The 15,782-nt window shown below is 36.1% G+C and overlaps 1 protein-coding gene across 2 annotated transcripts in view; it reads right to left on the bottom strand.

Moving 5' to 3' along the window:
• CABCOCO1 (ciliary associated calcium binding coiled-coil 1) overlaps positions 1-2,839 on the bottom strand; it is a 109,184-nt gene extending 106,345 nt beyond the window's left edge. The window contains exon 1 of one of the 2 annotated variants that reach the window (XM_011370224.2): positions 2,714-2,839. In XM_011370224.2, the coding sequence (XP_011368526.1) occupies positions 2,714-2,794 (81 nt within the window). In that variant the 5' untranslated portion in view covers positions 2,795-2,839. The remainder of the gene's footprint in view (positions 1-2,713) is intronic. The other variant, XM_023536640.1, reaches the window with a different exon arrangement.
• Positions 2,840-15,782: the final 12,943 nt, after the last annotated feature.

Here is a 15,782-nt window from a genome sequence, read left to right as displayed (position 1 = left end):
ATGTCCCTGCACAAGTTGATCTACACTATGTGCTATGAATGGCTTCAATAAATATCTCTTGAGTGATACTGAAATTACAGAAACCTGATCATTTTGCTGCTCAAGATGAGCCCCAAGTGTTTCTCACTAATTTGCCAATAATGGAATGGGGCTGTTTTCAAGGTCTGTAGGGACCACCCAATGTACAGAGAATTGTCAATGACCTCTTCCTGGACATGTTGAGGATCTCTAAGACAAATGACATTCATCTTTCCATTCAATATTAGTTAAGTGTCCTCCTGTGCTGATAAAGCCTCGAATGCACTGAGTAAATGTCATCTATTAGGAGATACAGTAATACTAAGGGACATTATTCAGAAAAAGCAATTGGGTGGGAAATAATCATTTACATTTTCCTTAAAGTCTCTGACTTAAGTTGAAGTACAGTCCTTTTAATATACTAAATATTAAATACTTAATATACTAAATATACTACCTAAATGATTATATTTCCTAAATAGTATTTTTGAAGACATTAAGTCAGTTTATGAGCAAACTAGTGATAAAAGATTGATGATTAAATTCTAAGTATTCATTTATAAACTCATTTACAAATTCACTTGTAAACTTTCACTTACACATCAATATAAAGCAAATATTTTGAGGTTTATGTCACTTTTCTGTTTTTATGCATTTATACAGATATCTGCTAAAAGTGTAGTCTTACCTTTTAGAGGAAGGCATTTACTCCAATGTTAAAGAATCTGGAATGTTGAATTCAAAAGTTGGCAAGAAGAATTTATGCAATGTCACAGGAAAAATATTTTCCTGGACTTGCATTTCATGTCTGCTTGTTCACAGCATCTCACAGATTTCAGTTTATGATAACTATCTCTCCTGGCATATGTCATACCACCTATGATTTTAATTAGATATCATATTTTATTGAGTGCCTACTATGTGATTGAGGTAATTGGTTGTTTTTATTCTAGGTACTAGCAACAAACAACAAATGGGAAACCTGAGACTATTGGAAGCTTATGCTTTCCACCAGACCTGGCAAGAAAAGTAATATTTCACTACTGCTTGGCTCAGATGACTACATGGTCTACTGGCTAAGTCAATTTGGATACCATATTTATTAGAAATGACACAAGGTACCAGGTCATGGGGGATCAACTCTGGAAAGAATCTAATCTGAGAAGAATCCTTCAGCATTTAAGTGAAAAGCTGTGGCCTTGGGAACAGACTCCGAGAGAGAGGCATTTGCCATCTTTTCGATCTAACTCCTGAACCTTCTCCAGTCAACACAAATGGGTAGCTGGCACACCTTGTCATTATAATGAATGACACAGCTCAGTGGATCAACTGTCCTCTCTGTGAACTAAGGAACTCTGTTCTCATTAGAATGGAAAATGGAGTTCCTACAATGCAGTGTATTAACTGGTTATCTTAGTAACTGAGCACAACTAAGTGAATCCAAGTTTCAATTGGATTTCTTCTGTTTGTTACTAAAAGATTGAGCATATCCTGAACTGTCATAGGGAATACTCGCTCCTCCAAGAAGGTAACAAATGTGCCAACTGACAGTGCGACCATCTAAGGTCTATTAACTAGCTCAGTCATCTGACTTATCTATTATAAAAAAGTGAAATTTTTCCCCCTGGAGCATGGCACTTCTTTGCGTCTTAAAAAAAAGAAAGATTGTGGGTATTTTTCTTCCCTTTTTTTTTTTAAAGTACAGAATCATTAGGATTCCAAATTATCAGTCTTCTTAGAAAGGACATTATCTACATGGCTAAGTACATGTAACTGTACACTGACAATTGTGCATTATTATGTTATTGTATATATTTAAATAATACAATTTTACTAGGAAATTTCCTATGCCACTTTTGAAATTGTATTACTTATATTAGCAATCGCAAGGGAGTAGCTGGTTTAGTAACCAGTTTATCACATTAAAATGTGTTTTTAATGTATGCTAATTTCAAAGGCTCATAGGAGAGTCGGCATGCCTTAGCAGTCCGCATACAGTAATGGAAAGAATCTAGACTGGGAACGACTCTGTGTATCTCTGAGCAAGGCACTGAATTATTGGCTGTGTTTCTTCATTTGTAAAATTGCAGCTAATACTCATCTTGCACAAGGGACTTGGGCATAGCAATGTTAATTATAAAATTATTATTTACCTTTATAGCCTTAAAAAACTGAAGAGAAAAAAAACTAATAGGAACAACATGGTGGACTCGGTATGCGAGGATATAAACATTTTTTGGTAATATCTGGCATAGCAGATATGTTAATTAAAATCTCACAACACTAAGTTTATGAGTAATTAAAGCTACCTAAAATCCATTTACTATTGAGAGCTGATGTTGGGAGGGGCCTAAAGATAAATATTGTGCACAGGAAACCACTGGGGCCCAAGGAATTTAAATAACTTTCCTGAAGACAAGTTGATAATGAGCAACTAAGCCATAACCGGAAGGTCGATTTCCAGGTGCTCCTCCTTTGTCCCACCTCCTACCATGTATTCATTTATTTGTTTAGAGAAATGGTAAAATAAGAAGGGAAATACCAATCCCTGGCCTTCAAACATTAATCGCCCTGGGCACGTTCCCCACTCCGCAGCCAATTCGCCTGCGCACCCTGCCGGGCGTGCGGCGCCGCCTCGCGACGGGCCTCGGCCGCGGGCCCCGGGGGTCGCGGGGACCGAGAAGGGGCGACGTACCTCCGACTCGGGCGAGGATGCCGCTGGGGTCATCGCCGGGGTGGCCATCCCCCCGGGAATTGTCCCCACCGACGTCGCCATGATCTCGCCCCAGCGAAGCGGCCCTTCGTCGCCTAGGCAACCGGGGCGGGGCCGGGGCCGCAGGGGTGGGGAGCGGATCCCAGCGCCAGGCGGCTTCCGGGCCGCGGCGCGGGCCCCACTAGCGCGAGGGCTGGGACCCCGCGCGGGAACCCGAGCTGGGTGAGGCCGCTGCGGGGGCGGCCTGCAGGGAAGGCCCGCGGAAGGGCTTTGAATCGTCCGGTAGTCACAAACTCGTTCCTTTTAATACGAGTGAAAACGGAAAGAGAAAAAATGCCATTTAAATAACAGCAATTTAAATGAACTAATATGTGGAAGTGTCTAATGCTAACACATAGCAAGTTCTTAGTGAATATTAAAGTGAGTTATATTATTGAAACTTTACCGTTGATTGACATTTGATCTAAAGGAATTGTTGTAATTTTAAGGTGTTATGATGTTATTGTGTTTAGAAAGAAAATAGTGTCTTCATCTGTTATAGATAATATACATACTGAAAGATTTAGTGGTAATGAATTAATGTCTGGATTTACTCCAAATAGTGAGCGGAGGGGCACGGAAAATGAGTGAAGGTATAGTAGATGGATAAGATTGGGTACATGGTGGGGGTAGTCATACTACTCTTTATATTTTATATATGTTTGAAATTTTCCATAATAAAAACATTTAGAAACAATATAGTTAGTATGAGTAGTCCTCCCTGGATGATAATATCTGCTTTGAAAATGAAATGTACTTTGCTTGTATTTACCTGTATGGGGGTTGATATGCAGAAAACTTGCTATAAAAATCAGACGTTATTTGAATGCTTCAGTTTTCCCATCTGCAAGATGGGATAACTGCCTCACCGCATTACTGTGAGGATAACGTGTTAATATGTGAGAATGTTTAGAACAGTGTCTGGCACCTATAAGTGTTAGATATTGTTAGGGTTAGTATTGGTTTGTATTATGTTTCTCTTGACTTTAGTCATTCCTGTACACAGCTGCCAGGATAATATTGCATCATGGACCACATATTTTCCCATTGCCTTTCAGACCAAACTGAACTCTAGCTTTATATAGCCTCACGATAATAGTGCCTTTCCTTTAACTTGTCTCACAGTTCAAATGATGCACACAATTTGTACTGTCAACTTGTGTTCATGAATTGTCCCTAATTTTATATATGTTTGGCCAACTGTAGTGTTCTTTCTTTGATATTTTCTCTCCTAAAGAAAATGGTTTCGTTCTTAATACAGAGTATTCATTCAACAATTCATTTATGACTTCCAAGAGCATTTAAAAAGGACTACAGTAGAACTTCCTCAATTAGTGGAAATATAGTCAATTTTTAGGATTGCCAGAGTTAATACAAGAACTACCACCTTAGAAACTCATTACAATGTGTAATTTTTTTATTATTTCCTTCTGAGCGCTACTTCAAAGAAATTGAAAATAGCAAGTCATCTGCTAGGTAAGAACTCTCCACATTCTTTAAAGTTAGCATTTGGTAAAGTGCTAAAACATTTATTTCTCTAAACTGCAGCTCTCGTTTTCTCAAAGATCTGATTTATTTTTCTGGCCTTTAATTGTCCTGCCATTTCTTTGACAGTTTTTAGGTTTTCTGCACCCCTTTTTTGGACCCCAGAACTAGATGGAGTACTCCGTTAAAGATGGAATCAGTTTTAACAGTGATGGGAAGGTTACCTCAGGAGGGGAGGAATTGTTTTGTAGGAATTCCAATTTTACTGCATTTAATGTATTTTATTGGAGAAGTCAGTTTTGAGGAGGCAATTTAATTTTATGGGGCACAATTTTTTTGCCCAGTAAGGAGTGCTGTTGAAAACCCATTAGCCTGAAGGTTACTTTTAATTTGCAGAAGTTGAAGCTGTTTTTAGCCTCCCACTTCTTTCCTCCGGAGGCACCAACAAGGAAGACAAATCTCAGTAGGTGATATGCTTTCTTACATGGAAAGGTCAGTTAAATCTTCTTTCTCAGGTCTCTTTTGAAGATAAAGGTTTCTAACCAAAGCTTGCAAAATTCCATTTGTTATCTTAGTTTATTGTTTTAGGGCTGCAAGAGAAAAGGAAACATATGGGTCTTGTATTTTACGATTATTTTTTTAAAAAGGCCTCTGACTTTTTTACCTCATCACAGCAAAATATAGGGTACCTTCATTCTGTAATTTGATCACTTGGATTGGCTGGCTCCCGTTCTAATGAAAGTACTCCAATCTGTACACTCATAAATCTGTGAGTAGCACATTTTCTAAATGGAATCAGATTTTCTCGAAGAGGGGCATTATTATAATTTCCCCAATTCAAGTATTGGATGTTTTAAAAAACCATACTTTTAAATGCCAGAGAAACATTGAGGAAAGGGCTAGGTAATTCTGATGGATATTGATGGTCTAGTGTGGCAGAATACGGCAATGAGCACTGACTGTGAGATTTCAGCGGTCTTAGGGTGATGTGCAAACATTTCTACTCCACTCTTCATGTTCCTATGTTACAGGCTCATTTTAATTATAAATGAAGTTCTTTAACAATAAATGAAATAATGTCACTAATACCATTAGTGACGTTAGTAGATCAAACACTGTGATTCCTGAGGTTTTCAGCCTATAACCTAACACCCATGATAGTCTGAAGTGGATCAGACTGGAAAAACTTCAATTTGTCCTTTAAATGATACTGAGAGACCACAAAGTTCTGGAGGTGGAATTTAGATAACACATTGTATCTTAGCCTTGAAATACACTGAAATCGTTAGATGTAGAAAGCAAAATACATTAAAAGCATTTTAATTTATGATTAATTGCCTTCATTATTTGTAACATTTAATTTTTAGCAAAGAAAGTATTCCACTAGCTAATCAATTTTGAAATAAATTAGTTTTCTTATACTTTTACCTAATCCTCAAAGCTCATCTTCTCATTTCCACTTGATTGAAAAAATCAAGTGCCAAATCTAAGTCCTATGTAAGAACATTTTAAAGTATAACCTTAATAAAACACTTAGGATATGGTATACTAAACCTACTGTAGTAGAATGCATTCTAAGACTGACTAATTATTATGGGAGGGTTAATGATTTCTAATAAACAGTTGGTATGATTTTGACTGTTCATGTAGTATTGCAATTTGTCTTCAAAATTCTATACTCTTCCATTGTGGTATATCTGTTATTCTGTCTTTCTCCAGTTATTCCCTTTAAAGTGGATTCTTATGTTCTTCTAATAAAAATTCTAAGTTTTTTCACCAAATCAGAAACTACTCTCTTTTCCTACTCCAGAAACCTCTTCAAGATAGTTTTTAACTTGTTCCTTTTCTTCCTGTTCTGGTTATTGAAAAAATGGTTTCTTATTCGTCATCTCCATGCCCTGCCATCAATCTCTTACTTCCTTTGCTCTCCTAAAGCTGCCCTCTCATGGGTTGCCACTGGTCCCTGTCTTCCTTGGCGTGTGGACATTCCTGTTTGCCCCTTAAATTCACTCTCTACACTGACAGTGTGCCCTGGAAGCCTGACCCTTATGGACTTCATCATCTGGATTTGCCACATTCCTTGCCCTCTAACTTGTGGTTGGCAGGAGTTTGGAGCGTGGAATGGTGAGGTCTGGGTCATCATTCTCCCCGCTCCCTCTCTGCAGGATTGTAGATGGGGAGTGGCAGGCTCCTACACCAAAGGTCTTGCGGGTCACTGCCTGACCCTCAGCTTCCCCACAGCTAGAGCTCTCTCTGGGTTTTGGTAGTCATCAACCCTTTTCCCTTTCAAGCCGAGGAGTGATGATGGCTCCCCACTGCTTTTAGCCCTGGGATGTTTCCCCTTTCCTCGTTGGTTTCCCTCATGTCTGCCCAAATTTTTATAAATAGCTCCTTTACTAAACATTCTTCAGTTCCCATCTCTATGCCATCTGTTTCTTGCTGTTACCTTGACTGATAATCAGCAAAAATGAACTCCAAAACATTTAACACAGAAGAGTGAGTTTGGCTTGTTCAACACCATTGTCCACCACTTAGTGGTTGCACAATGAGCAGTATTGTCTATAAATGACCTTGAACAATTATCTAGGTAGAACTGTACCCCACCTCCACCTATTCTCCATCTGGAGATGCTGCACCCAAATTCAACTGCCCTCAGGATTGATGACAGGTTAAGGGGGATTTAACTACTCATGGGACCTGTGCTAGCCATGTCCTGGGCAGCTGTCTGTCCCAGGCAACTCATATAAACTGCTGCCTCCCCAAATCCTAACTTTCTGATGCTAAGCACCTGTGTAGTTACCCTGTTGACAAGACTTCTTAAAACTTGACTTATAAAAAGGCAAAATAACAGGTCATCTGAGCCCTGGCATGCCTCTCCGCAGATGATGGGAAGTATTGGGAAGGAATAGTGCTTTCCTCTTCTCTTTCTTGCTGATCCTGGCCTTGGAGGTTTGACCTTTCCCAATTAAGTTTTATCCTATGCCATATGGTATTGTGATATTCATCTGGAGACCAGGAGGGACACACCAGGCAGGGGAGGTTGCTTGCAAAAATGCATGTTAAAGGTTCATTTGTCCCAGAACACTGAAATTTATAATCTGTATTTGCATGCAAGTTCATTATTTTTATTATTTTCATTTAAAAATTGTTCTTTATTGTAGTATTTGCCTTCATATTTTTATCATTTGTTTTATGCTTCAGTGAACTACTTTTGAGTCATTGATTCATATTTGTGGACTAATGTAATTTAATGCAAAATACAAGTTAACAAACTTAAGCAATGACATACATATTAATGCTTCAGCTAACAAAAAGACCACCTTGTCTCCAGAACGTTAGCCAAGGCAGACCAACCCAAATTAAAGTGCAAGTAGAATCTTTAAATGTATCATTTGATCTAGCCATAAAGAATTTTTATAAAAATCAAAATTCATCCTACATTTTACATTTCTGAAATATATATGATCAAAAGAGTCTCGATTTTTTTTTTCTTCTAAAACTGCCTAAAAGTGACTGGGTGCCACTTAATTAATGGCAGGGGACTCCAATGCTCTTTGAATATATTTTTGAGAAAACTTATCCTGGAGTATTCTGGAAAGTGCCTTGACTGAGCAAGCATTGCCCCTGTCTCTGTGCTACCTCCTACCCCACTCCACTTTTAAATATAGTAAGTCTAATTTTACCTATTTTACATAATAGCTTTCTTGTAAATTTTGTTAGAAGGAAAGATTTTGAGTTTTAAAAAGTTTAAAAGCCACTGGATAATCTCTAAGGAATCTTTATCTCTGAAAATTCTATTACAGTATAATTTCCTAAAGCATTCATTGTCTGAAATGTTCGCTTTGACAAATACACAGTATTACTGTTATAAAAACATTTCTGATGTATGTGCATGTTTATGGTTGTAGGGAAGTAAAATAACATACGTTATCTTATTTAATCATCAGAATGCACAGTCTGGTATTCCAAAGCATTGCTTTTGATCAAGGAAATTATTTCATAGCAAAAGAGGTAATGGGCCCATACTCATGGATTCGCCAGTCTTACCATGCCCCCTGTTCCCCACCTCCTGAAGTAGATGGCTTGGTAGAACAGTGGAATGGCCTTTTGAAGATTCAGTTACAGCCCCTGCTAGGTGAGAATACCTGGCAGGGCTGGGGCAATGTTCTCTAGAAGGTTATATATGTTCTGAATCAGCATCCAGTATATGGTGCTATTTCTTCCACAGCCAGGATGCATGGGTCCAGGAATCAAGGAATGGGAATGAGAGAGACCACTCACAATTACTACTCTAAATACCCACTAGCAATATTTTTGCTTCCTGTGAGGGTGCTTCTGAATGAGATTAAAATTCAAACCGATAGATGGAGTAAAGCAGATTGCCCTCCCTAATGTAAGTGGCATCATCCAATCCCATAAGGGCCTGAATAGAACAAAAAAGCAGAGGAAAAGAGCATTTGCTTTCTCTACCTGACTTTAGAGCTGGAATATGGTCTTCTCTTACCCTTGGATTTATACTGGGAGTTACACCATCGTCCGCCCTGGTTCTCAGGCTTTTAGGCTTGGGCTGGAACTACACCACCAGCTTTCCTGGGTCACCATTTTGCTGGCAGACCACAGGTGTCTCAACCTCCATAATCATATGAGCCAGTTCCTTATAATTGCTGTCTGTCTGTCTGTCTGTCTGTCTCCTTCTCTCTTTTATATACACATATCCTACCAGTTCTGTTTCTCTGAAGAACCCTGAGTAATACGATGGTATTATTTTGTTTTACAGATGAGGACACAGGCTCAGAAGGCCATCGTAACTGACCTAATGTCTCGTAGCTAAAGATACAGCCGACAGGCCTAAGTGTGGATTAGTTCCTATGATTCCACAGCCCACTCACTCTGCCCCACTACATCACACTACCTCAGGTGTGCTAGGGACTCAAGAGTCTAGAGGATCAATGAAGTTTATCACGGGAACTTTTCCATCTTTCCCTCAATATCTCTCTTCTTGTCCCCTGACCATCTTTCCCAGTGCCTTTGCAATAGCTGCTAATTCATTTAGTGTTCTCCTCTTGGCAAGTTATCAACCAAGGTATATAGTAATAATTAAGGATATTTGTATGTTATTAGGAGACTCTGGAAGATGGAAAATATTTTTCTGCAGCAAATGAATGAGATTTTAATAGAAGATTCTCAGATTATGGACTTCATATTTTAGAAATAGTTCTTTTCTGGTACTATCTTAGATCTCACCTTAGTGACAGCTTTACTCCACCTCCTAGTGTTATAAGATGCTGTTATGATTTCTTCTACCCTCCACAGCATCTATTGCACTGCGTTGGTAAGCATCAAATTAATAGGTAGAGCATGATGATGGAAGAGTAAATTAATCAATAGAAGATACTCTCATAGCTATGGTTATTCCCGATTCTAGTACAATAGCGTAATGTGTTCTATTTTGTTTTTCTTTTTCTTGGTTGAAGTTATTTTATGTTTTTTTTTTCAGTTTTATTGAGATATAATTGACATAAATCACTGTATAACTTTAAGGTATATAATGGTTTGACTTACATATATTGTGAAATGATTACCACAAAGGTTTAGTTAGCATCTATCATCTCATAGATTTGATAAAAAAAAGAAAAAAAATTTTCTTCGTGATGAGAATTCTTAGGATTTACTCTCTTAACAGCTTTCACACATGTATCATACAGCGGTGTTAACTGTAGTCATCACGGTGCACATCATATTCATAGTACTTGTGCATCTTATAACTGGATATCTGTACCTTTTGACTGCCTTCCACCAACTCCCCCTCCCCTCACTGACCCCCACCTCTGGTAACCATGAATCTAATCTTTTTATATGAGTTTGGTTTTTTGTTTTGTTCTGGTTTTGTTGTTGTTATTGTTGTTGTTGATGATTTTTAGATTTCACATATAAGTAAGAGCATACAGTATTTGTCTCTTTCTGGCATTTCAGTTAGCATAATGCCCTCAAGGTCCACCTATGTTGTTGCAAAAGGCATTATTTTTTATGGCTAAATATTCCATTTTATATATATGTACAAATGTATATACATATATGTGTGTATGTGTGTGTGTATATATAATCTTTTTTATCCATTCATCTATTGGTGGATACTTAGATTGTTTCTATGTCTTGGCTACTGTAAAGAATGCTGCAGTCAGTATGGGAGTGCAGATATCTTTTCAAGTTAGTGTCTTCATTTCCTTTAGATATATTCCCAGAAGTGGAATTGCTGGATTATATAGTTCTATTTTTAATTTTTTGAGGAGCCTCCATATGGTTTTCCACAGTGACTGTACCAGTTTACAGTCCCACCAAGAGTGTGCAAGGATTCCCTTTTCTCCATATTCATGCCAACACTTGTCTCTTTTCTTTTCGATGGTGGCCATTGTAACAGACCTGAAGTGATATCCCATTGTGGTTTTGATTTGAATTTCCCGATGACTAGTGATGACGAGCATCTTTTCATATTCCTGATGGCTATTTTGTATATATTCTTTGGAAAATTTTTATTTAGGTTGTTGTCAATGGCATAATTTTAAACATTATTTTTCTATATCGCCAACAGGCCCAAGTATGTCTTTTTTCAGATAAAATGCATATTTGTGTGCCTCCAATTTGGGTAAGCATCTATAATATAGGAATTCGTGTTTTCATTGTGTAGCTTTCAAAGTAGCACATAATTTACCATACCACTTACTGTTTTATTTTATAATAATAAATAACTAATTTATTTTTTTTTGAAGGGCTGATTGCCTATATTGTCTAGGAAGCTAGGTCTGCACGAAAAAATTATATGTGGTATTTCTCAAACTATATATCATAGTTGATTGGTGGTTAATGTTTGACTTCCATGTTGTTATTATGATGATAGTTCTACATGCCCATTATGGTGTTACCTTATGGTTGCCAGTATCTAATAGATAAAGCTCGAGTACAAGGTAGTACAGTAAAAAGTGAGATTTTCAATCAGCTGGGTAACCTTAGGAAACTTTCTTTATTTTCATGTAATATTGATGGTTCTCAAAAAATCATTAAACATTTCTTCCAGCTATGTCATCTAAACTTAGAATGTTTGCATAGAAAAATAAAAATATAAGGTTAAAAAAAAGAATGGAAGTGGATGGCAAATGAGAAGTAATCTTTAGACTTTAGAGAGAGAGAAAATGGACTCATATAAAAAATCTGAGCCAAAACCACCACAATGTTGAATCACACTCCTGTAATTAAGGGTGTGCCCAAATGAGATGAGACCAGAGAGTTCTAGTAGGTTCTGCTTTGGTTTGAAATTACCCTGGTAATCGTGAGGAGGGTTGACAATCACTTCTTTGGGACCCAGATCCTCTAAACAAATGATACACTGAAATAAGACCATTTTTTTCTTTCGATCGTTAGACCCTTTGAAAATAGTTGATACCATGGCCATAGATACAAAGCCGACTGATGCAAATTGATTAAAATTCAGCAGCTGAATTAGGTATTCAAGATATGTTTAAAATGTAGATTTTTAAAGAACTGGTAGGTTACTCTTGTTAGGCAGCCTCCTCCTGAATACATGGCCATTCTCAATTTGGCAGCCTTCTCATTGAATCTTGACTGTGCTGAAGAGAGTCAAACTACTCACGGGACTCCATAAGTATTAGAGCCCCGTGATCATGGGACCAGGGTTCAAGGATAGCCTAAAACTACAGGGCAGGACATGGTTCTAATTTCTTGTTGCTGTTGTGTCATTTGGAACCTATTGGCAGAATTACTGCTCCTCCATTGATTGGACAAGGAAAGGTCCATTTTTGTTGTAAGCATGTAGGTTATTGGAACAATTCTACTACCTACTCTTCTCTGGCAGCAGTAGGTGCTATGCTGTACCTGGAGTGGTGAGATACTGTAAATTTTAACTCCCCTCTTTGCCTAGGGAACCTTCCCTTTCTTCTGTACTGGAACCTAGATCATGGAGATGCCCATGAAAGTGGCTTGGATTGTATCCGTACATGAAGAGATAAACTTAACATTAGCATCCTGCTTCTAATTCCACCTCTAGTGACTAGTGCTTAATTAGATGGTTATACTGAGTATTAGGAACATAAAATAGAGTAAAAGCAATTTTCTCCACATTTTAAGACTATCTAAAACTGATACTGTATCCTGAGGCACTTCCTTATTATTATTCATTTATTCAACAAATTTTTATTGACTACTGACTCGGCGTCAGGCACTGTTCTAAGCATTTGGTGAAAAATAAAAGACAAAAACTCTCTGTCTTCTCAGAAATTCCATTCTAGTGAGTTAATAATCTTAGGTTCTATTTCAAGATATAAGAACTCACTAATTAGTATTTTGGAAGGCTTTTTCTCTATAGGAGTCTGAGAAATTAAGATCTGCAAAAAGGCTGATATATGTGATGTCTCTAGCTGAAAATCATATTCTACTTGTTGATGAATAATTGTTTGTTGAAAAGTAATATATGCTATAGAAAAAAAGAAAGGAAACTGATAGGGGATCCGACTGTGGGGTTGGGAGAATCTGGGCATGTTGCTGTTTTAAGTAGGATGGTCAGGATAGGTCTTATAGAAAAGATGACAACTGAACAAAGCTTATCATCACCATTATCATAACTAGCATTTTGGCAAACTGCTTTCTGTGCAAATATTTCATAAGTCTCACAGCAAGTGTGGTCACTGAAGCTTAAAGGAGTTATTTATTCAGTATTACACAGCTATTTAGTTAGTAGAGGTGATGGAATTTAAACTCAGGACTATCTGATTAAGGGCCTGAGTTGCACTCTGTACTATGTTTGAAAGCAGTGGTTTACACACTGTGTTTAGAGGTTGTGATGAAATTTGATTTGATATTAGTTTTTCAATGCATCTATTATTAGCCATATTTTAAAAGCTAAGTTAAAAAACACATTCTCAAATATACCAAAATCCACATTAACATATTTGAATGCCAAAATCTGTTAAAATGTGAGTAAGGTATTTTTTTTACATATGTGCAAACTTTTTTTTTTTTTTTTTACCTTGGTACATATATTTGAACACTGTTAAATGTGTCATTGGCTAAGGATGTTTAAATTTTGCATGATTAAAAAAACTTAGGTCAACATGCTTGTTCAGCACAAAATTGTAAAATAGCTCATGTGCAGCACTGAGTAGCGTCAGAAACATCTGCTGGTTACATGTTTGCATCATAGTAGAATAGTCGACAACTCATTAACAAGGAAACCAATAACACATTTATAAAAGGTCAAATGAGAAGTAATTCTAGTACTGTTAGGTTTAGATGCCTTTTGAAAAAAGCTGAAATATAATTAGTAGCTAACCTTTGTTTTAGTTTAACCTCTGAATTACTTAAAGAATCTCCTGACACTACAGGGAAGGTTTTTTCTTGTTATTTTTTGTTTTTGTTTTTTGTTTTTTTTGTTTTTTTGCAATCTACCATTTTCAATCACTTATGTAGATCAAGGTTTTCTTTTTTTAATGTTATGAAACCAAGTCAGAATATTAAGATAAATTCAATATTGAGACTGACATTGCTGGAAAAGTCTCATTTTTCTCATTTTTGTAGTTATAAATAGATATATTTATAGTAACTAAATGTTTATAGTTATAATAAATGCATACTAAAATAGACTATAGACATTACATTTATATAAATAATATAACACTTTCATCTATTTACATATTGAAGCTTAATTTTTTAAAAATTAGCCAGAGAGAGACATAGGTTGATATCCACAAATATATAAACACGGAAGTAGATTCTAAAATGGCAATTACCTAAGAAATTAAGAAATAACATAGATCGTACCCATAGTTGCCTTAAATGAAACTAGGAAATATTGCTCCTTTTGTGAATATACATAGTCCAATGACCAAAAGTAATTTGTTCTCTTTTACCTATTTTAATCTATTTAATTATACCATTGAGAAAATAGAATAGTATAAAAACTATCACAATTTCATTACTCAGACATTGACTTGAGGTGACTGAACTTGGAGAGAGGTTATTGCTGGGGTGTCGGGGGCAAAGGACAGTTCACTAGAGTTTAAGATTGCTACTGCTGTGTCCACAGGCTTCCAGATTTTACCCCTCACTACTCAACTCACTTGCAGACTTGCACCGATAGTTCACCTTGTTATCTAGGCAGAATGTAAATTGTATTCTGCCAATGATGTGAGAAGTGGATATTCATAATATCATTTCCATAATTATTACTTTGACCACTAGAGTGAATTGTTAGGTTTAGATGCCCTTTGAAAAAGCTGAAATATAATTGGTGACTAACTTTGGTTTTATTTTAATCTCTGAATTGTTGAATATGTTGAAGATGGTTTTATTTATATAGAAACCATGTCTTAATATGGAAAAATTAATACATGAAATATGAATCCCAAATTTATTTTGTGTTGAATTAGTAGAATTATTGAAATGGATGTGAAGTAATAAGAAAAAGAAAAAATACCCCCCCATCCCCCATAGAAAAATAGACAAGTGTATATACAGGCACATCTCAAAAGAAGAAATATTAATGAAAAGAAACACATGGAAGACATTATACCTCAATAATGATAAAAGAAATGCAAGTTAAAACAATCATAATGTCTCTTGCCTATCAAGATTCACAAATGTGTGGGGCAGTGCACACTTAGGGCACTTCTTGTGGATACGTGAATTAACAGCATTTTTGGAGGTTCGTATGACAACAGTCATGAAAACATAAAAGTTTGCATACTCCTTGACTTGGAAATTACATTTCTAGAAATGTATACTAAAGATATAATCGCAAATGTCTGCAAATATCATCTATAATATTTGGTGTACAATTGTTTATAATCTTAGGGTGGGTGAGAGAGAAATAAAGTAATGCTAATGGGAGAAAATAAAAATAAATCAAGTTAGATCCATAAAGTGAAATTTTATATAGTTACAAAATATTATGTTTGAGAAATTGTTCATGATAAATTAAAAGAGAGCACAGTACAAAGTAAGATATAAATGGTATGATACTCATATAATCTATATATAAATAATATAAAATATGTATTTAATAAAAGAATGAAGAATATTCACTAAACTAGTGACACTGGGTGATTTCATTTTGCTTATTTGTACTTTATAGATTTTCTATAATAAATAGGAAATATTTTTTACTTTCACAAAATTTACACAAATTTACACAAAAGTGGAGAGACTAGTTTAATGAACCTTCATATATCTATCACTCCATTTCAACAGCCATCAAAGTTCTTTAAAAATATTTTTTAAAAAAGTTCAGTTACCCACAAACCATTGTGCTCAAACCTCCTAGAGCTACTTATTAATTGTAATTCTTCATAAAGAATTTCTCTTATCTTCCCTTGAAAAATATTTTGTTTCTACTGCCCAAATCCAGTTTCCAAAGCATTGGCTTAGTTGCCCTAAATTTTTGTTAGAGAAAGCTGAAAGCATTTCAGTGTTGTTAATAAAAATAGTAAATAATGTGATTTATTTATTTTTTTATCAAAGT

This window comes from Pteropus vampyrus, unplaced genomic scaffold, assembly GCF_000151845.1.
Source record: "Pteropus vampyrus isolate Shadow unplaced genomic scaffold, Pvam_2.0 Scaffold165, whole genome shotgun sequence".
In the NCBI taxonomy this organism is placed as follows: domain Eukaryota; kingdom Metazoa; phylum Chordata; class Mammalia; order Chiroptera; family Pteropodidae; genus Pteropus; species Pteropus vampyrus.
The sequence above is the reverse complement of the archived record's forward strand: the minus strand, read 5'-3'. Positions and strand labels throughout refer to the sequence as shown.